This window comes from Squalius cephalus (assembly GCF_949319135.1).
Source record: "Squalius cephalus genome assembly, chromosome: 14".
NCBI classification, from domain to species: domain Eukaryota; kingdom Metazoa; phylum Chordata; class Actinopteri; order Cypriniformes; family Leuciscidae; genus Squalius; species Squalius cephalus.
In genome coordinates, this window is record NC_137135.1 from 3,239,771 (window position 1) to 3,261,119 (window position 21,349).

The 21,349-nt window shown below is 39.9% G+C and overlaps 2 protein-coding genes across 3 annotated transcripts in view; both read right to left on the reverse strand.

Annotated features, from left to right (window-relative positions):
• The window catches only part of immt (inner membrane protein, mitochondrial (mitofilin)), a 22,746-nt gene extending 13,149 nt beyond the window's left edge, over positions 1 to 9,597 (reverse strand). For both annotated transcript variants that reach the window (XM_079892671.1, XM_079892670.1), the window contains exons 1-5: positions 9,372 to 9,597; positions 8,309 to 8,373; positions 6,356 to 6,548; positions 2,726 to 2,870; positions 382 to 489 (exon numbers count right to left, since the gene is read on the reverse strand). In XM_079892671.1, the coding sequence (XP_079748797.1) occupies positions 382 to 489; positions 2,726 to 2,870; positions 6,356 to 6,548; positions 8,309 to 8,373; positions 9,372 to 9,413 (553 nt within the window). In that variant the 5' untranslated portion in view covers positions 9,414 to 9,597. The remainder of the gene's footprint in view (positions 1 to 381; positions 490 to 2,725; positions 2,871 to 6,355; positions 6,549 to 8,308; positions 8,374 to 9,371) is intronic.
• Positions 9,598 to 12,340: 2,743 nt separating this feature from the next.
• Positions 12,341 to 20,700, reverse strand: rnf103 (ring finger protein 103). The gene is made up of 4 exons (XM_079891879.1): positions 20,096 to 20,700; positions 19,873 to 20,015; positions 16,219 to 16,334; positions 12,341 to 14,654 (listed from the first exon to the last, which is right to left on the reverse strand). The coding sequence occupies exons 1-4, from the start codon at positions 20,319 to 20,321 to the stop codon at positions 13,286 to 13,288; spliced, it is 1,854 nt and encodes a 617-aa protein (XP_079748005.1). The 5' UTR covers positions 20,322 to 20,700; the 3' UTR covers positions 12,341 to 13,285.
• Positions 20,701 to 21,349: the final 649 nt, after the last annotated feature.

Below are 21,349 nucleotides of genomic sequence, written 5' to 3' on the forward strand. Positions count from 1 at the left end.
CTCTCTCACACACACACACACACACTCGCCAAATTGATCCATAACCTGAAGTATCTGTTCATTTTCAGATGATCAGTTCTCCTCAGACTAACATTCAAGCACACGGGTCACAGAGCATTAAAAAGAAAAGAGGATGGACATTAGTCAGTCAATGGGAGAGAATACTGGTTAGCACAGTGTGTTAGTAAAGAACTGAAGAAAACACAACGAACACAACAGATGTTAGCATGAGTCACATGATCACACTGAGGATGGATGGCGTTAGAGAACATGCAGAGAGGAAGAGACACTGATGCCCAACAACTGATCTGATGCGCTCACACACACGGGGTGTGTATCAGTTGTCGGGAGCAGCAGGCGTGTGTGTGAGCCGGTTCTGACCTGCCGGCGCCGCGTGGCCCGCGGGGCTTTCGTCACTCGTACCCGGCGCGGGCACAGAGGGCACATCGCTGATAGCAGAGATAATGTGAGCGGCCTCTGCTGAGGCTTCTGCAACATGAGAAACACACATCTGATCCAGCAGAGCAGTCGCTTTAGTGTGTGTGTGTGTGTGTGCTTTAACTCTTGTGCGACATTTCTGAATTTTCAAATGGCCTCTGCCAATTTTATTACAACTTTAATTCAGAAATTAACCCTTGAGCATTCTTATGGACACTCGTCTTTTTCAGTTTTGTTTTTTGATGTTGCCTGTGTTAATGCCAAATGCATACATTTTGGCACAGGTGTGTATTTCTATTGGAATTTTACCATTTCACCCTCATTTCCTTTAATAAATATATTTTGCACTGGTAACACACAATAGTTCCTCCCAGGACCTTCAGGACAAAAATCACCCCATTGAAACCCATTAAAATTTTCATGGCAAAAATGAAATTACAAAAATACAAATATCATATAAATACAATAAAACCAAGCAAACAAACAAGTTTTTTTAAATGAAATATGATTAAAAAATCCAAAACCTTTTCAGGCATAATCTTACTAAACAAGTCCTTAAGTGAAATAACTTCATAAAAGAGCATTCTACTTGTATTATACCCAGGACAGTCCAATGAAATGTTGAACAGAGAGGGGAATCTTACAAAACATGCATAAAGTTGGGTCTGCATATTACAGAGCCAAGACTTTGACTGGCATCTAATGGGGAGAATCTGTTACTGCACCCAAACACACTCTTGCAACACGACTTTGGCTTCGATTTTCTAGCAGTTTCAGTGTTTAACATGTTTCATTAAATACATTTTTATATAAAATAATGTTCAAAAAACATTTTCATAAACTTGTTTTTTTGTGTGAAAAATACTCGGATGACCTACTCCTTCTGGTGAGGTTCTGAAGAGTGCATGTGATGGACACTTTTCTATCCCATGAGGCCACAGGAGAGGATTTATGAATGAGAGATTTTCAGAACCAACACACCTGTCAATCATCCAACTCACTGTGCTTATCAGCAATTATTAAAAAACGGTCAACTATACTGTGATTAATCAGTCTGGCTGATTTATATATAAATATATATCTTCTTAAATACTTGCTCTCGGTGTGAATAGAAGTCTGTCCTAATATTACAGGCAATAGTTGTGTTTGTACTATACAGACCTAGAAATATTTTATTACAGCTGAACTATTATTTCTAATTGCAGACCTAAATTATTGCCGTTATGCCATAAATCCTAATAATTCTATATCACACAGTGCATTATATCAAGTGAAATCTGCATGATCTTGAATTGCTCTTCATTTCAGTTTGGTTCGTGTAAAACGCACTTCCTCCATGAAGACCAACAACTAAAACATTCATTTCTCATTTAACAGCATCCTGAATATTGTGTGTGCTGGTCAGTTCACAGCGGTGACAGAGTCATCTTCAGTTTGACCTTTTATGGGCATTTTTATCTTTATAAAGCCATTTTAACCTAAATAAATGTATGCATCATCTTTTGTGTCAAATATTTACATTTGATCAATAAATTCTATTATAATAATAAGACATAAGTGGATTTAGAGGGACATGAATGTGTTTAAGCTGCACTTACACATGCAGAAATAATGTGCTGATGTTTTAACCATAAAACGCTGAATATTGATATTAGAAATTAGTTAAAAAATGAAAAGATACTCTAAATGTGAAATTAAGTCACTGTTACTGAGAAAGTCATTGAGTTTCAACTTATTCATTCAAACGGTTGATTCATTAAGGAACGAAGCATGTGACTGCCGTAATGAGTGAGTCACACCGCTGTGTGTCGCTCAGAGACGCGGATCAGTCCTGTGGCTCGTTACAGACTATCTTCATTTGAGAAATAGAGCAAAAACAGGCGATATTGTGTCTAAAATGTAAGTCACTTAGATATATTATATAGATATTATATATAACTATATTAAATGATATAAATATAAAGAGGTATTTTTGCCCCTTATCTTGAATATTGAGGTCATTATAAATGCAAGTAAATCACACAGTGAAAGTGTGCGCTCTAAACGCACAAGTGCACTAGTCTAACCTACTAGACTACATGTAGTGTAAAGTGTCAAGTGTCTGAGTGTGTTTTAGTGAAGTGAGGGACATTCTGGATAATGTCAGATCACACATCGTTAAACAATCACGATATTATCGCAGACTATATCTATATCACACACCCCTAATTGACAGTAGACCCACTTCTCGAGTGTATCTGTTGGTCATGTGAGAGTCTGAGTGCGATGAAGTGTGTGTCTCGCTCACCCTGGAGTGTCTGTGCCGGAGCCGGAGCTTCTTCTGCCGCTGCTTCCACAGGAGTCGGGTCAGACCTCGAGGCTTTGGCTTTCGGCTGCTTGGACTCCTTCAGAGCTTCTGGCACTGAGGAGATCTGCAGGGGCTCGACCTTTCCCTGTTAAAGGAAAAATCCCTGTTCATCACTGACAGAAGCACAGAGAGTCTGAATACATCAATGACAGGTGGACAACAACTAGGGAATCCCCGAAACGCGAGAATGACTGATTTTATTACATTTAATGTAAGTAGCAGGGCTGGGCGATAAAACGATAACGATAATTATCGCGATATAATTTTTCTTGATAAAACGATATCAAGAGTTCGATAATGTTTATGCGCCAAAAGCAGAACAAAACTCATTTGAACCGCGGCTCATTTTATCCGCTCGGCTCAAAGTCCAAACGGCAGCGCAGCGCGAGCTCACTAGAGCAGAGGCGTTTACTCTGATCGCTCTCGTCACGAGATCCAGTGAGAAGCGCTGGAGTTCAGCGAGGAACACAATGTCTCAGTGATTTATACCAGTTTAAAGTCAGATGAAACAGCGCTGACGAACAGGAGAAACACTGCGCAGAAGGCTTTTCCGTCTACAAATTCCCATCATTTACCATGGATTTACTGTAACGTTAGCCTAGTAATATTAACTGCACCATGAAATGTGGGATATACTGAATTGTATTATATTATTAATGTAGACAATGTATTAAAGGACTAATGGAATATAATTACAGTATTTAATAATGTATTTAGGATACTGTTTTTCATACAAATACCACAGAAACCATAACGTTACATTTTGCCATGATAGTGAGGTTACAGGCTATGCCTGGTTTCATCTGTGGTCGTCATGATCTAATGCATGATACTGGATGACCAATGGTTAAGTTTAATAAAACTCAAACAGTCAGAATATTACATTTTACCAAAAAAAAAAATTAGCACATGCAGAAACTAAGAAATTGTCCAATAAATATATTTATTTTGTTAAAGAAAAATGACAAATGTTTGAATGTTCTACCTCAGATTTGTGAAATGTTCACCAGTTTGGCAAGTGTTTGTCCTAATATGTTCTGACAATAAAGAGTAGTTTAAAACCACAATTAACGCTCTGGTTTCTACAACTTTCACTTAGAAGCAAAAATCTGCCTTTAAACTTGAAAGAAATAAAGATTTGACTTTTATCGTGATAATTATCCATATTGACTGATATAAAAAAAATTATCGTGATTTTTTTTTGGCCATATCGCCCAGCCCTAGTAAGTAGTGATTGATAGTATATAATAATAGGCTGTATAATCAGGGGTTGAAGTGGGCCGGAACGGTCCGGAACTGCGTTCCGGCACCTCAGATAAATTAATAAATAAATATTCAAATCAAATCAAATCAAATCAAATCAAATCAAATCATTCTCATCAAATTCAATGATTCTCATCATTCATCAAATCAAAACTGAATATCACCCCCTGGCCCCGCATTCACAAACACACTTCCCGACATTATGTTCCCAGTTACGGTTCTCCTGTCTGATTTGCATCTACACCGGTTCACGCCTCCCCTCCTCGCTGAACGCCAGCGATTACTAATGTGTGAAATGCACTCACGTGAGAACCTAAAACTAACCTAAAACTAACTTTACCGTGCTCAACCACCCTTAATTTAGGTTCGATATTCGCCGGACATTTGTTTTCCCTTGTAATATATTTTATTATTTATTATTATACGCGTATTTATATTTGACGCGTTTCCACAGCGCATGATGCCTAAGGGAACGTCTGCTAATTACACCAACTGCGGTAAACAGCCTATAATCTTTATTATTTAAAATTACTTTTAACATTTAAAAACAGACGTCTTCAAATCCCGAAGCTTGTAGAAGGCTCCTACTGGCAATACTGACTCAGGCCACAGCTTTCCTGGCAGCCTTGAGTCAATTAACTCAGAATCTGATTCATAAAACATATAAATATCAGTTGAGCCTGTGTTTACTTTCTTTACTGACACAGGCGAGAAAGAAAAGACTATCAGTCAAAGTTCAGCTTTAGGAGGGGAAGAAGGAGTGCAGGATAAGGAGACTGAGAGAAAAAGAAAGATGAAGATGAGGAGAGAGCAGGTGTTGACAAATAATCTAATGACAAGGGTTTAAATTGATAAATTTCTTTTTTTTTTTGGCCTTCAAAAGCCCTAAATTGCACATATGTAGGTCAGAGAAATCAAAATTGTCACGAGGGAGCATGCCCCCGAACCCCCATAACTACCTCACATTTGAGTCAGTTTTGGACTTCCCATTTTTATGTTTAAATTTACATTGTGAAAAACAAGGTTGTGTTCCATATTGCGGTGTGATACTTGGTGCCACAGTGACACTCTTATCCCAAAAAGTATTGCTATACCACGATACTCAATATGTAGTCCCACGGTGAGTCATTTCCCCCTGTTGCACCTACACAAAATTTGAGGGTTCCCCCACCTGCCAAATCCCACTTTAACCACTGTGTATAATGTATTGACGGTAAGGTTGCGCTGAGGCTCGCACAGCCTCTAAAGGAGAAATGTTTTTTTTCGAAAAAAAAAAAGCAATTTAAACGAATCGGTCGAGTTAAAGATTCAACGACCCATTTATAAACCACGGCCTTATTCTTGAATAAATCTGCCATTTGAACGAATCGTTTGGATGAATGAATGACTCACTTATTAAGACGCCGGTCATTTGCCGCCACCTACTGGTAGTTTACTTTCATGTTTAAAAGTATAATTTTCCCCCCAACATTTCTTGTATTTTAAAGGAACCGTATGTAAGAAATGTATTTCAATTAATCATAAAATGGCCCTGATATGTCACTAGACATTAAGAAATCATGTTCATTTCAAATACTTGTATCACTGGCAACAGTAGTACGGCCAGGATATTGTCATTTAAAAGTGAAGTTGCAGCCCTCAACTGATGTTCATGTTGTCATGTTGTGTTTGAGCCTGATGCTCCACCCTCCACCTATCAACCAATCACGAAGTCAGTAGTGTTTCGGCATCCGGGTTGCCAGCTCTGCTCTAGTTACCAACGTTCCTGCTGGATCCTGCAGCCTATCTGGCAACCTCGAGTCAGGGGGAGGGGGGGGGGGGGAGGGGGGAGGGGGGGATACACCGCTCTACAGTAATTTGAAAGTGATTGCAGTACCAGTTTTGGCCACAATCTTACATACGGTTCCTTTAAGGAAATATTTTAAATAGTAACATAACATTATTTAATGCAGTTATTATTTTTCAGTGTAAATGTGAATTCATTTGATTGGTAACTGCCCTATAGTGTCTTATTCAATCAAATCAAATCTGAGAATATAAAATGAAAGGTGAATCATACATTTAATAAAATTAGGGAGAAAAACGCCCTATATGCAGGTTAAAAAAGAAATCCCTTGGGGTAAATATCACAAGTGGCAAAGCTCCGATATTGTGAAAGAATATTGCTTATATTTACACCACAAAAATAAAACATGTCTGGCCAAGCACCATGAGAAGGCTTAATGTGGAGCCCTGAGTGACGGCCTCTGGTCTAACTGGCAGAACTGAGGACAGTCAGAGTGAAAGTGGAAGTGAGAGTAATCCTACCGGTTTCTTCAGTAAAGGGACGGGTGGAGGGGCGGGCGGCCCAAGCACCATCCCAAACACTTGATCAGAGTAAGGAACGCTCTTCTCGACATTTGCACGAAACTTCGGGTCCCACTTGGCATAGAGGATCGTCCCGCCAACACCGCCACCCACCGTCAGGAGACTGGCGGCCACTATCTTCCCAGCAGAGGATCTGTGGTGCAAGAAGTCTGATTTGAGATGCATTCAAGTGTGAAATGTTAAAACTAAGGGTGTGTTCAGTTCTGGGCCAAAACAGAAAATGATACATTTAGACCTGACACACACACACAGTCATTTTAAACACAGACCCCAAAGATGTGGAATAAAAGGCATAAGGATTAAGAAGAACCAGGTAATCTTGAGCATTCTGTCCTTTTTAGGGTCGCATCTTGTCATGTTGTTGTGGAAAAATTCAGTATTTCTTATATTCATTTGTTTCCAAACTGTTAATTCCATTTAATCATGTGTTTCTGTGAGGGTTTCTAGCAACTGAGGGAAGCAGGAGGTAATTTAGGTCATAAATGAAGGCCTTTTGGCTTCTCAGGGACAAAGAACAGTGTGACCTGCTCAGGGGGGTAGAAAACCAGTCCAGGCCAGTTGAAGATAGGGGGTATCTTTTGGAAAGTTACAGAAAACTAAGTAGGTGTGGTCAAGATGTTAGAAACCTGTATAGAATGTCTCAGTTTTATTATGTTTTTAGGATTGTCTGTTTTTCATGGCTGGGTGGGTGGCTGCGGTCTGTGAAAAGAATCCTCAGAGAATAAAGCCTTTTCTCTTTATTACAATTTTGCCTCTTGAATGTTTCTTACACCTATTGATGCTGTTTTTCAGTAAGGTTAAAAAATTGCTATTACAATGTCATGTCCTGTTTTTGGTTCGTTTGGATGTCTTTAGTTTGTTTGGTCGGTGCGCACCAGGGTTCGGGTGGCAGCGCTCACACTTAATCACATGAAGGGCACTAACAGAGCAGTCGCAGCAGAGCTCGCTTTAATCCAACATGCCAAGTGTGAACACTGCCTAAGATGTCTAAGCTAAGCGCCAAATGCGAGTAAAATCTGACGTGGCAAGTATATGAAACCAGTTGGCTAGTAATATTTTTATGAATCCAAACATGAACATGAACGGCACTCGGGACAGTTGACGGGTCAGCGCTGCATCATCACGAAAGCTTAAGCCGTGCCAGTTTAAATATTCAAGCACAAGACGACGGGAAACTCAGTAACTCATTTCATTACTCGGACAAATTCACACAAAATTATGTAAAAAAAAAATCCTAGTAAACATAGTCGGTTATGTCTTAAGGGAACATAAACAGTTGAGCAAGTAAACGCGTGTATCAGTGTATTAGATCTGTGCATTCACTCTTAAAGGGACAGAGCCTAATATTCCTGCTGACGTCTGAGTTTATAATGTTAATCAAACAACAAAGACAAAGAGGAAATCACTCACTGCTCTCGACTGAATAACTTTAGTAACTTTAATAAGGATGTTTAATTTATACAGTGAAGACTGTGTAGTGTTATTTTACATTTGCTTACTTTATTAAATTTCTCCCCTGAAAACTACTGTCAGACCTACGTACCTGAAAAGCACAGTTTATTTAATCTGTACCTTTGTTATATTGTATTTATTTGTGCTTTTGCTTGTAATTTGATTATTTGTTCTTTATTTAATTACTGACTGATTACTTGTCTTTAATAATGTTTTAAATGTATATTAGATAGACCAGTAGTTTTAGCTGTGGTATCGAAATTGGAATTGAAATTTTGGTGTCATTACTGTCAAAACAGTTTCATGGCCGGTAAAAAAAATAATTATGGCCGGTACATTTTCTTAAGTCACCGGTCACTGTCATGCTAATGCACTGTGTGTTAACGTTTTAAAATAAATAAGTCAGCAATATGGTTGTGTGTGTGGGGTTTGGCGTGGTACCCGGAGTCTCCGGCTGTGGTGTATCTGCGGCACTGCTGTAATGGATGGCCCGACACTTTACCACACTGCAGAGAAACAAACACACAAACACACACATCACCATCTCACACACACTACATCAGATCATCAACTACAGCAATCAATATTCAAGAGATAGCTTTCCTTTACTCTGAGCACAAACACTGTTTTACATCGATTAATGACAAATGGCCACTCATATCAGATTTAAATGTTGTCCAGTTAAAGCAGGTTAATGAAATATATATATATATATAGGTGGCTCTCAAATCAAGAAACCATCATTGTGTATCAGACATTCAGTAAACGCAATAAACAACAATGAATGAATGAAAGAATGAATTAATGAATGATTAGTTTCCTTTTCTTCAATGTCAGTAAGCCGGGTGAAAGTTTATCAGCTTCTGTCCACAGCATCGATTATTCATGACACTCATTTGCATAAAAGCGCCATGCTGAACGTGACGTCAGCGTTTGTGTGGGAAACTTTCTGAACTTTTCAATGACAAGGTCACGTCCTTCTTTTGGACAAACCCAATAACCAGTTCACGGTCTGTCGTATAGATCTACGCTTAAAATGTTCTTAGTGAACAGGATGTTGGTAAAATACAGTTAAGTGTAAATAAAGGCGAATACATGTAAAAACTAAAGATTTTCAGACAGCTGTTGGCTAGCTAGTGTGTCAGAAAATATGAATCATACAAAGCCCGCCCATTTTTACGCCGGTGTACATGCTAGGTTTTTATTGGTGGAGGGGGGCGTCACTCACTTAATCGAGAGTTTTCATTGGTTCGACGGATCTGCCTATCAAATTATCAACGCCTCTTTCGACCGCACGTTACGTCGTTTGACGTGCGCCACCTAAACTACAAATAACAAACCTCAACTGATGAAATCCTCAACTCATTCCGGTTTAGTTTAATATAATCCCCGGTTAATTAAATAAATACTCAAGGGGTTCGTGTTAGCCGTAGTTTAGCGACACGAGTCCTCCTCGGGCCTCGCTGTGGGTCACTGAATGACCGCTCGCGCAGGATCAACTCACCCGCGCTGCAGCACGCGCCCCTTTCCAACACACGCGCAGCATGATTCTGAGTCCCGGACTGAAGATCAGAAATATGCGACCAGTTTCAGCAAAACATTATCAATGTGATCAACCTCGACAGCGACTAGCCCCAGCACACTGAAGATTAGCTCCAGCAGCAGCACTGGTGCGCGGTGTGACAGAGCAGCGCATGCGCAGTAGGCACGCCCAACGTCGGCATACGTCACGAGCTCGTAGAAGAGAGAATACTCAGATGCGAAATGATTTCATTCGTTGATTCTCAAGTGTTCACTCATAACCAAAATGATACTCATTCTGACATTAAATACACAGATTATAGAAAGCATGGAGCTTTCGTTGAGACAGCTGAGGTATAGAGGTAACACTTTATTACTTACCATAATAATGACAGTAAATTATGCATAATTACATGCAACTAACTCTTCAACCTAATCCTACCCTAACCCTATAGTAAGTACATGTAGTTTATTAATATCACTCAGTACTTAAATATATAATTACACTGTAACAATGACACCTTAAAATAAAGTGCAACCCACTTTATTTTACAGTGTCTTTGTTACACGTTACATGTAGATAGTAATTACTAATTGTGCTTAATTACATGCAACTAACCTAAACCACACCCTAATCCTAACCCTTTAGTATGTAAATGTAGTTCATTATTATTAATCCGAACTTAAATGTATAATTACACTAAGAGGGACACCTTAAAATATTGGGTAACACTTTATTTTACAGTGTCCATGTTACATATGTTACATGTACTTACCATAGTAATGACAGTAAATTATGCATAATCACATGTAACTAACCCTCAACCAAACCCTAATCCTACCCTAACCCTATAGTCAGTATGTAGTTAATTAATATTGTTCAGTACTTAAAAATATAATTACACTGTAACAGTGACACGTTAAAATAAAGTGTAACCAAATAGTGTAACCCTTTATTTTAAGGTGCGTTGTTTTTAGCACAATTAAACCCTAAATTATCATAAGAACAATGCAAAATGCTGTAGTCTCATTCTCATTAGTACTGTAATATGAAAAATATACAGTACAGGTCAAAAGTCTGGAAACATTACGTTTTTTTATATTTTTGAAAGAAGTCTCTAACGCTTATCATGGCTGCGTTTGATCAAAAATACAGAAAAAAAACAGTAATATTGTGAAATATTATTACAACTTAAAATAATAGTTTTCTATTTGAATATACTTTAAAAATAATTTATTTCTGTGATGCAAAGCTGAATTTTCAGCATCATTACTCCAGTCAATCACATGATCCTTTAGAAATCACTCTAATTATGAGGATTTATTATGAGTGTTGGACACAGTTCTGCTGCCTGATATATTTGATGAATAAAAGGTTAAAAAGAACTGCATTTATTCTAAATAAAAAAATATTTTCTAATAATATAAATCTTCTTTACTATCACTTTTTATCAATTTAACACATCCTTGCTGAATAAAAGTATTGATTTATTTCAGAAAAAGAAAGAAAAAAAAATTACTGACCAGTCGTGTATATTGTTGTTACAAAAGATTTCTATTTTTAAAAAATTTGCTTCTTTATTTTTATTTTTTACTTTTTATTCATCAAAGTATCCTAAAAAAGTATCACAGGTTATGAAAAAATTAGGGCTGTCAAACGATTAATCACGTCCCAAATAAAAGTTTGTTTTTACATAATATATGTGTGTGTACGGTGTATAATTATTTTCTATATATAAATACACACACATGCATGTATATATTTAAGAAATATTTGCATGTATATACTGTGTATATATATTTATATTATATATAATTTATATTATATATAAATATTTTATATATAAATAACACATTTTTCTTAAATATATATGCATGTGTGTGTATTTATATATAGAAAATAATTATACACCGTACACACACACATATATTATGTAAAAACAAACTTTTATTTTGGATGCGATTAATCGTTTGACAGCCCTAGAAAAAATATTAAGCAGCAGAACTGTTTCCAACTTTGATAATGAATCCTCATATTAGGATGATTTCTAAAGGATCATGTGATAGACTGGAGTAATGATGCTGAAAATTCAGCTTTACATCACAGAAATAAATGATAATTTAAAGTATAATAAATTGAAAACCAATTATTTTAAATTGTAATAATATATCACAATATTACATTTGTTTTCTGTATTTTTGATCAAATAAATGCAGGCTTGATGAGCAGAAGAAACTTCTTTCAAAAACATTAAAAATAGTAATGTGTCCAAACTTTTGGCCTGTACTGTATATTAATATGAAAATGAATAGCACCTCAATAAAGCGTAACAAACATCATTAATAACTGTAAATATAGTGTTTTGGGTGCCACCATGGTGAATGATTGTAGGAGGCATATAAGGTGAGGTTGCAATGAAGTTTCCTGCATGTAAATTACAATTTCTGCAATAATTAATGTGTGTTAATCCATAGTTACTATATTATAATATTTACCATTGATCTATATGGGATGTGTATATTCAGCTAAAATGGTCGTGACTGGACAAAACTGAGCGGATCCACATTGTAACACCGGTGAGAAAACGGGACTTTATTGAATTGAACATCATTACAGGTATAAGTTCCCAAATCACTTTTAGACTCTGACTAACAGCAGAGGTCAAAGGGGTCAAGTCTGTATTAGTGTTAATGCCAAAAGATGCGGTTCGAAACGTAATAAAAAACTAACATGCTCCAACAAGACAATAACATAAAATGCAGATGGAGCCATGAAGAAAAGCCATGTTTTAATTGTGCACAGGGCAGTTTAATTCAAGTTATGTAAAGCTATCACTTTTCTCAACAAACAAAACATCATTATGCACATGCCCAGAGTGTTGACCCTTTATAAAGACTCACATCTCCCCGATGATGTAGTGAGGGAACTCAATCTTACACACATCTTTCACATTTTGGAGACACACTGAACACACGATGTGATTCTCAGGAACAGGAACACGACGTCTCACTGGGATTCATGATGAGTGCTACAACAGAAACATTACCAGCCAATATTTTAATCATTTTTAGCTTTTAAAATCTTTTTTTTTTTTTTTTTTTTAAATCTAAGTACAAGGCATTTCACCCAAATCAAGTTTTTTCCCTTTAAAAAAAAAAAAAAGATTCAAAAATATATATTGGGAAGTATGCGTTTTTTAATTAAACACTGTGCAAAGTTAAAACCACCAACAAAAACCCCAGGAGCCAATGTTATGAATCTAAAGACTAAACACATCAAGTCATTTGTTTGTTTCTTCTTTTTTAAATAAGTGCAGGGAGTAGTGTTGTCAGAAGTACCGACTTCGCTACCAAATTGATACTGAAATTTTAAGAATGCGCCGCTTTGAGCGGACTCGTAAACTCCTCTGATTGGCCGTTGTGTTCACGAGCTCATCAGATATGTCTGTGATTGGCTAGAATGATCAGTGCTTCAAAAACATGTTGCAAATAGACATCAATGAGGCGAGCGAGCGCTTACACACACACACACACACACACACACACACACACACACACACACACACACACACACACACACACACACACACACACACACACACACACACACACACACACACACACACACACACACACACACACACACACACACACACACACACACTTGAAAGCAGGAGTCTATCAGCGGACCGGTCCTGCTAGCGCTTTCAAAACACTCTCAAACGCTCCCGTGCGCTGATCATTGTAGCCAATCACAGCCATATCCGATGAGCTCGTGAACACAACGGCCAATCAGAGGCGTTTATGAATCCATTTTTTAAATGTCAGTATCGACTTGGTACCGAAGTCCGTCCTTTTGACAACACCGGCGGGAAGCGAGACGTAAACGGTTCCGGGTTACTCGGGATCCAGCGGTTCAGTTGCGCGCGGTCTCGCGGGTCGTTTCTTGTTCGACGGCCACCGGCACACGGGGCAACAGTGCCGCCCACCGGCCAGCCAGACCACAATGCACTGCTGGTGGAACACGTGACCACACGGCAGACCCATGACCAGGCAATCCGTGTCAAAGTTCTCCAGACACACCACACACTCGCTGCAGTGGAGCATCCCACACGGCCACCCAGACCAGTCCGGGTCCGGCTCCGGATTACCATCCGGATCACTCGAGTGATGCGCTTCCGGGTCACCGTTCGGGTCGGGACTCAGTCTGAACTTCCAGGTTGGCAGGTTCTTGATGTAATCTGTCGGAACGAGCGGGTGTAGCCAGAGATCGGGGAATGCCAACCTTTCCAAAAGGAAATTAGGATCGTCATCCCAGTCGGACTCAAAGTTCTGGAACGAGGCTATGGGATGCACCAGGTAGCTGGTGTACCAATCCCACAGACTCGACAACCACTCCAGGTTGTTGGCGTTTTGGTCTTCGTTGCTGCATCTCCTCTTCTTCTCGAAGTAGTCGATGAGAAGCCCGTGAGCCAGATAAGTGCTGAGGAACAGAGCCGGGTGGGAAGAGTAAAAGGTCCAGTCGGACCGGACCCACGAGGCGATGGTCGTGGTGTCTGCGTAGCGCAAGAGTTTCAAGCTGTACTCGTAAAAGCTATCCAAGTACGGGAGTTGGAGAAACCCGAGGATTGGCAGCCAGGAGATGATGAGCAGCGAGTTATAAGTGCCTAGCGTGCTAATCAAAACCACAAAGCGTTTAATAGTGGCTCCTTGCGTTATGAAAAGATCCATCCAAGCCATCAGATTAACCATGACTAAGCTTAAAATGAACAAGTCGTTGACCTCCGGCTGCACGGAGCGAAGGAACGAGTCCATGGCGTGCAAGGAGATGAACTCCCCGGTGCTGTTCCCGTACCGGTAAATGCCTTCCGGAGTTTTGAGGATGTACGAGGGCGTCTGCCGAACCCCGATCTCCTCCAGAACGCTGGTGTTTTCCCAGTCGCGCACGTCCACGAAGATGAACTCGATCCGCCCGGTGAACTTGATGCTGAGCGCGGAGAAGAAGGCGGGGGGTTGCAGGAGCCTGGCGAACAGGAACATCTTGACGGGCTGCTTCTCCATCTGGTACCAGTCGTCCAGCAAGCGCTGGGAGACGCGGATGGTTTTGATGCGCGAGGCGACGTGCGCCGTCATCCACTTAAAGATGTGCTCGGTCTCGATGCGCCTGCCGTCGTACTCCTTCAGCATGACCTTCCCTTTGGAGGCGTAGGTCTGCGGGACCGACATGATGAGGGTGGACTTCATCCAGCCGCGCTTGTGGCAGTACCTGACAACAGGGAACGAGGGGAAACAATCAATGCATTTTTCTCTGATAATGACACCATATTTTGGATTTCTGAATTATTTTTAAATTAAATTTTTTTCTTTCTTCATCAGAATGGAGCGAAACTTGGTAAAGGTTTTGGCACTTGCTCTGTGAACACAGAAATCATGCACATGACTGGAACAGGTTAAGAGAAACAGTGCCGCTTGTGCTCCTCGCGGTCAGAAATGAGCGCACTGTAAATGAGTGAGAGGAGTTTCCTCTAGTGGAAGCGTTTGGTACTGCAGCCGAACACACTCTCACTGAACGCTCATTCACTGAGAGATCAGCCGCACATCTGGAGCAACACTGGTTTAGAGTTATGGCTTTCATTTTATCACTGTTTTAGAGTAAAACATGTTTTTGAAAATATATATTTCATATAAAAATTGAAAATAGTTTTTTCAATAACAATACACGTAAAATTCTGTAACTTTTTTTAAGCTCACTTTTTAAAACTTGTTTCACTTCATCAATAATCTGCCGAGTGTCGTCTTTGAAAAGAGATCAAACTGAACTCTGTGCTCTGAAGCATTCAAGATTTACCAGCTTAAGTTGGAAATTAAATTCAGGTCTATGCTCAAAAAGGGAATACATGGATTATAAATACAGCATAAATATAATTTAGCACCATAAAATTCCCCAAAAATACAAAATAATGAATAAAAAACATTATCGGACTAAAATACAGTACATTCATTTCATTTAAATAATAAAAATAATTTCGGTCATTTGAGACCAAACACACGAAGAGCACCGGAGGGTAAAATAATTCACATGTTTCTTGTGTGGCTTTCAGTAGAAATATGTGCTGAGATGAGAATGAAGGAAGAAAGTCTAATCTGAACAAAAACTATGGCGGAAATTCCTGTGACGCGACTAAGACGAGGAGACACCCAAGGCCATAAAACCATAACTCTGACTACATCAACATGACCATATTCACGCGTTGACCAAAACATACGAGATTAAAATGTAGTTAAAAAATTAAAATCTCTTTCTTTATTTGTGTCAACAAAAAAAAAAGGACAAAACATTTTTGTTTGCGGTTGCCAGATGTCATGTTAATTTTCTACCCGGCGTTTTACTTAAGCAAATTTTTCCCCAAAATAATCAATATCATACTGCATCTGGGCATTTTAGTGTTGTTGTTTGTGTTAATTCCATTATTAGGTTATTTGTCATTATTGTAATACCGTACTACTATTGCAGACGTGCTTAATCTGGCAACCACGCGCTCTCTCGGCACTGCGCCGACGATCTGAGCACAAGCTCGCGCTGTTCGTGCCATTAAACCTTCTCACTGATGAACTGTAATAAATCCAAACATGAATCTCTCGGCTATATTTTGTTTGTGACTGTGGCTGCATATATATATATATAAATATAAAAGGCATGACTGGGTCAGAGGTTAACTCCACACTCTGCATTTCAGACATGCCACGCTTGGTTGATCAGCGTACAGGAATGTGAAACCTGCTGTCAGTGGCGAGAGGAAGAAAGACTGCAGAAATGTGGTGTTGCTCACCTCGAGTCACTGGAGCAGTTGAAGGTGCCGGTCCGAATGCCAAACTGGGAGACTTTCTGCACCATTTTGCCCCAGTTGGCCGTGCTCAACAGCGGGTTTCTGTCCTGGGCGATTACCTAAGAGGACGACAGTCATCGTTTATATAAATACATACATATACATATTGTACACACACAACGTGCCTTCGATTTCTATTTTATAGTTTATATAAACATATAATGCATGTCTCCAGAAGGAGCATTGATGTCTACTAACACAGTCAGGATTAGCGGCTCATTATACAGCAGAAACTGCAGCTAAATCTCATCTTCTTCAGCTCTTCCTCGAGCTCAGCGTATATGAGACCAGGACAGAGGCGTTATCCTCCAGTGACATGAGTAAGCGGAGTGAGCTGTGCTTTCAGTTTCTGAACCGCCTTTAAAGAACAGACAATGTCCTCAATATGTAAACGACGTCGCTCGAACAGCGGAGTAAAGCTGCGTGCGCCATGAAGACTGATGTGTGCGTCTGGAGATGACTGTAAGCCACTGCTGTATGAGACTGAACATGTCTCCACTAAAGGTCTGTTGGGAACGATGTGAGAGTGAAGAAACAATGACCAGTGTTGGAGTAACACAAGTCATGTAATCAGATTACTTTAAGTAACTAGTCAAGTAATGCATTACTTTTACAACACAATACGTGTTACTTTTCCAACCAAGTAACGCAGGTCACAGTTTTCCCATGTATTGGCTGACAGCTCTGCTGTCCTCATGCTGAGAGGAATTGTGGGTAAGTGCAGAGGTGTGTGTGTGTGTGTGTGTGAACATGATGGGGATTGTAGTTCTAGACTAATATGAGCATTTACTCATCTCACTTTGCTGCTGACCTTTGATGATCCAATTCAACCACACTAATGAGCAAAAATGAACATCACATTAGTGTTTCGTGTTTTAATTGCTGAGGAGTGTTGAACTGAAGGTGTTTGAGCAGCGCCCCCTACTGTACAGGAGTGCATCTTCATTTCCATCAGCCTGAGGCTTTATTGTTGTTGTTATTAACTCTTTCCCCACCAGCGATTAACAAAAAAAAAAAAAAAAAAATTTGCCAGCCACCGTCAGCGTTTTTGATCATTTTCACAAAACTTTTATGTCTCTCAGAATATTTTGTTGCATGAATATCTGAACGTGCAATATGTGAAAACAAAGAGCAGAGCCTCTGCTTTTAATCGTTTTATTCTAGCTGCATGCATTCTTTCTCTATCAACACTTTAATGTGGGTACGATTCATAAAAAAAAAAACATTTTGAGCAAAAAGCTGAGAAAATCATGTTTTTGTCAAAGATGGGATTCATAATGATGATCATAAACACTGTTGGAGTGGGTCGAGTCCATCAACACCCTCTTCATGTTCAACACTTCATTCAGTAACATTAGGCAGTTTAATGTTGTGTTATTTTACCTGAGCGTCAGCAGTGCTTCTGTCGCTTGTTTCTGCTTCTCCTGTTTTGATCGGGAGAACTCTTTCGGAAGCGGTGTAATAGCGCCCCCTACCGTATAACAGTCTCCACGTTCCCATTACAGATTTGCGCAAAACTTTTGCAATGTTTTCTAAATGTCGATAAAAACTATTGCGAAATGACAGTGTTTCCCTTACCCGATGTAATGCGACTAAACGTAATTTTTTCCTCCTGCTATAAATCATGGCGACGGATGTTAGCAGGTTTACGTATATCTCAGCCACCGCACTGGCCATTATTGTTCATCAAAGAAGACTTACGCATTTTATCCAAGTATAGATGACAAGGAAGCTCTCTATAAACTCTGGCATTTCTCTGCTGTCTAGAATCCAGGACTCCCTTCGTCTTTTATGAGTTTAATAAAGAAATCGGTCTCGTCTTCTGTCCAAACACACCACGCCTTCTTTAAAGAAAGATCAACTTGTACGTAGACTACACTAGGTGACCAGTAAATGTTGTTTCGCTAAATATTCCTTTTTCTAACAGCCTGAAAAACCCCTCATGCGAGTGTAAAAACTTTTGTGCGATATATATGTGCGTTTTTGCGCAATTTACGTGTTTCCATTGGGCGTATTTTCAATTCACAATTCCGCAATTTAAAGGGTAATGGAAAAGCGGCTAATGAACACACAGATTGCTGGGAAATTCTGTCAATGGCGGGGAAAGAGTTCAAATCAAACCAGCGAGCCCAGCCCAGGTGAGGAAAAGTAACGCAAAAGTAACGTAAGCGACGCAATACTGTACTTTCCCCAACGCTGAGGGTGAGCTACCCCTGTAAATGAAAGTTTCTCACGCAGGGCTCCAGACTGCGACCAAATGGACACATTTTGCGACCAAAATTTGAGTGTGTGCGACTGAATTTTACATCCAGTCGCTCATGTGCGACCAGTAAATTCCATCTCGTGTAGTGTGTCATAGTGGGCGACAACCGACGTCGCGTCTGCGATGCTTCACGACAAAAAGACTAGCATGTTTAATTTTTTAACGGTCCTCCATGACGGGTTCCGTCAAGAGTGAATGAGAGTGTGTGGGTGTGTGTGTGTGTGTGTGTGTGTGTGTGTGTGTGTGTGAGTGAGTGAGTGAGTGAGTGAGTGAGAGTGTGTGCGTGAGAGAGTGTGTGCGTGAGTGAGTGAGTGTGTGTGTGTGCGTGAGTGAGTGAGAGTGTGTGTGTGAGAGAGTGTGTGCGTGAGTGAGTGAGTGTGTGTGTGTGCGTGCGCAAGCGAGAGTGAGTGAGTGAGTGCGTGTGTGAGTGAGTGAGAGCGTGGTGTGTGTGTGTGTGTGTACATATATGTGCGAGTGAATGTGTGTGAGAGACGGCTCGCGATGACTGGTCGTAAAGCAACGTGTAGTCTGACATGTTTCTTGTCCACGACATGACAAGATTTTTAGGAGTCAAAATGGTGTAATCTGACACAGTGACTATCGTAACATACAAAAAAATTGTGTAATCTGAACCAGGCATAACTATAACTATGGTATACTATGGTTATAAAAGTAGCCTACATCTTTTTCCAGCACTTCAAAACTATATCATATTTAAATGTTATTTTTAATGTGTTGGTCAAACATTTTTGTTCATCCTTTAAAGATTGTCTCTATTTATAAAAAAGACTAAATTATTGTAAACACAGCTGCTGAGGGCACTTATTGGCTATTTTCACTCCCTAATATCTATTTTGTTACTCATTTTGCTTTTGAATTAATATTAAGACATTATGAATGATAATTAAAGTTAACTTTATCTATACACCTTAAAGTTAACTTTATCTATACACCTTAAAGTTAACTTTATCTATACACCAGTGCTTTGTCATCCCACAGTGCTACCAAACACTTTCAGTAGAACTCAGTGCCGCTGCCTCAGATGTTAGTCTGGAGCCTGTGAACTTAAAATAAAACTGCACCATAATTTCTGTACGTTAAGTCTATTTATTATCAAAGCATTTGTCTGTAATAGTTATTTAGGGGGAAAATGTGAAGGTGTGCCCCTAAACTTTCTGCTTGCGCTCCTAAAATTTTAAGTCAGGGGCTACAGCGCTCCTAATAAAAAAAGTTGGTCTGGAGCCCTGTCACGCTTGGATCTACATTGAGCAGGAGCAGAAGCAGAGTGTCCAGCTGTCTGAGTATTGCCAGGGATCCTGCAGATCAACACTAACCTGAACTAGCCAGATCCCGTCTTTAGTGTCCTCCACTAGCTCGTAGAAGTGCATCTCTCCGCTGAAAGTCGTGCTGGAGTCAGAGCCGGTCTGCTGCTCCTCGTTCTTGATGGCAGAATACAGCTCGCCCTGCATCAGCTCACCTTCAGGAGCAAACATGCTCAACATCAGCCCATACCTCACAGAATATGCGTGTGTGTGTGTGAGACTCAAACACACTCACCCGAGTTCTCCACCAGCTCCCGCACGTCCCTCTTCTCCGCCAGGCCGGAGTAACCCAGTCCTCGGCACTCCAGGATGGTCTTCAGCCTCCGGAAGCTCAGCGTCACCGGGTCCACCAGCTGCGTGGCGAAGATCCCGGTCTCATACCACACGACGGCCTCGAAGAACCGAGCCAGGATGAACAGCATCAAGAAATACAGCAGCAGAAAGAACAGTTTCCACCACATGTTTCTCGCGGACGGGAGATTCGCGTTGGCAGTAAACACTTATATGTCTCCAGCAGCGAGACTAACATCCAACAAACTACTTCCGAAGCAGGGAATCGCTTCCATCGCCTGATGTAATTATATAAACACTGGCGCAGGCCTGGGCTTCGGGGCTCGAGGCTGCGCGCGACGGACTGGCCCAACCGCGGTCCTCATTCACACACACTCACTGTCCCGACCGCATTCACTCCTCATACTGCGATACCGATATTATGTTCGTGATTCCGGAGAGCGATAATGTGTGTGTGCGTGTGAGCAGCGCTGTCTGTAGGCTCTTTCTGGCTCTGACGGTCAGCTGGTGCGCATAACAAACTGACGCGAGTGACGTCACTTCCGGTGCAAAGGCGAGACACGTTGAATATGTTGTTAATCTCTGTAAATCTTGTATGCAAAAATGGCTTGAGTCTACTTTACACTTTCCCTTTTTTTCTTGCTGAATTTAACTCTTTTACTTCATCCTTCATGAAAAATGTTTGATGCGTTATGATGACTTATTCAAAGATATTATTTAACCGTATTATTGTGCTTTTCTTTTCTTTTCATCTTTTTTTTCTTTTCTTTTCCGAGTAATTATATATTTAGGATCATTTTTGTTGTTGTTATTGTTCATTGAACCATACGATACAACCATGTTTCATTTCCCTAATCATGTATGTGTGTATTTAAAAAAAGCGAGTTATTGCATGTAGGCCTTCTGTGAACTATTGCATGCTAGTTAATGAATGAATATTGTATTGTTATTTTTTTTAATTTAATTCGTGAAAGTCGTGTCATGAAAGTTTTAAGTGTGTTCTTGAGCGTCAATAAAAACGTGTAGCAAAATAAAAGCCCTCTGCGTTCTCGCTTGTTTTCATCACTTGTATCCGCACCTTTACTCTTAGCTCAAGTACCCATGATGGTCATATCTGTTTACACAAACGGCTCGACTTAATTATTATTTATTTTGTATCATTTTAATTACGTTAATGAATGTGTATTTTATCAGAATA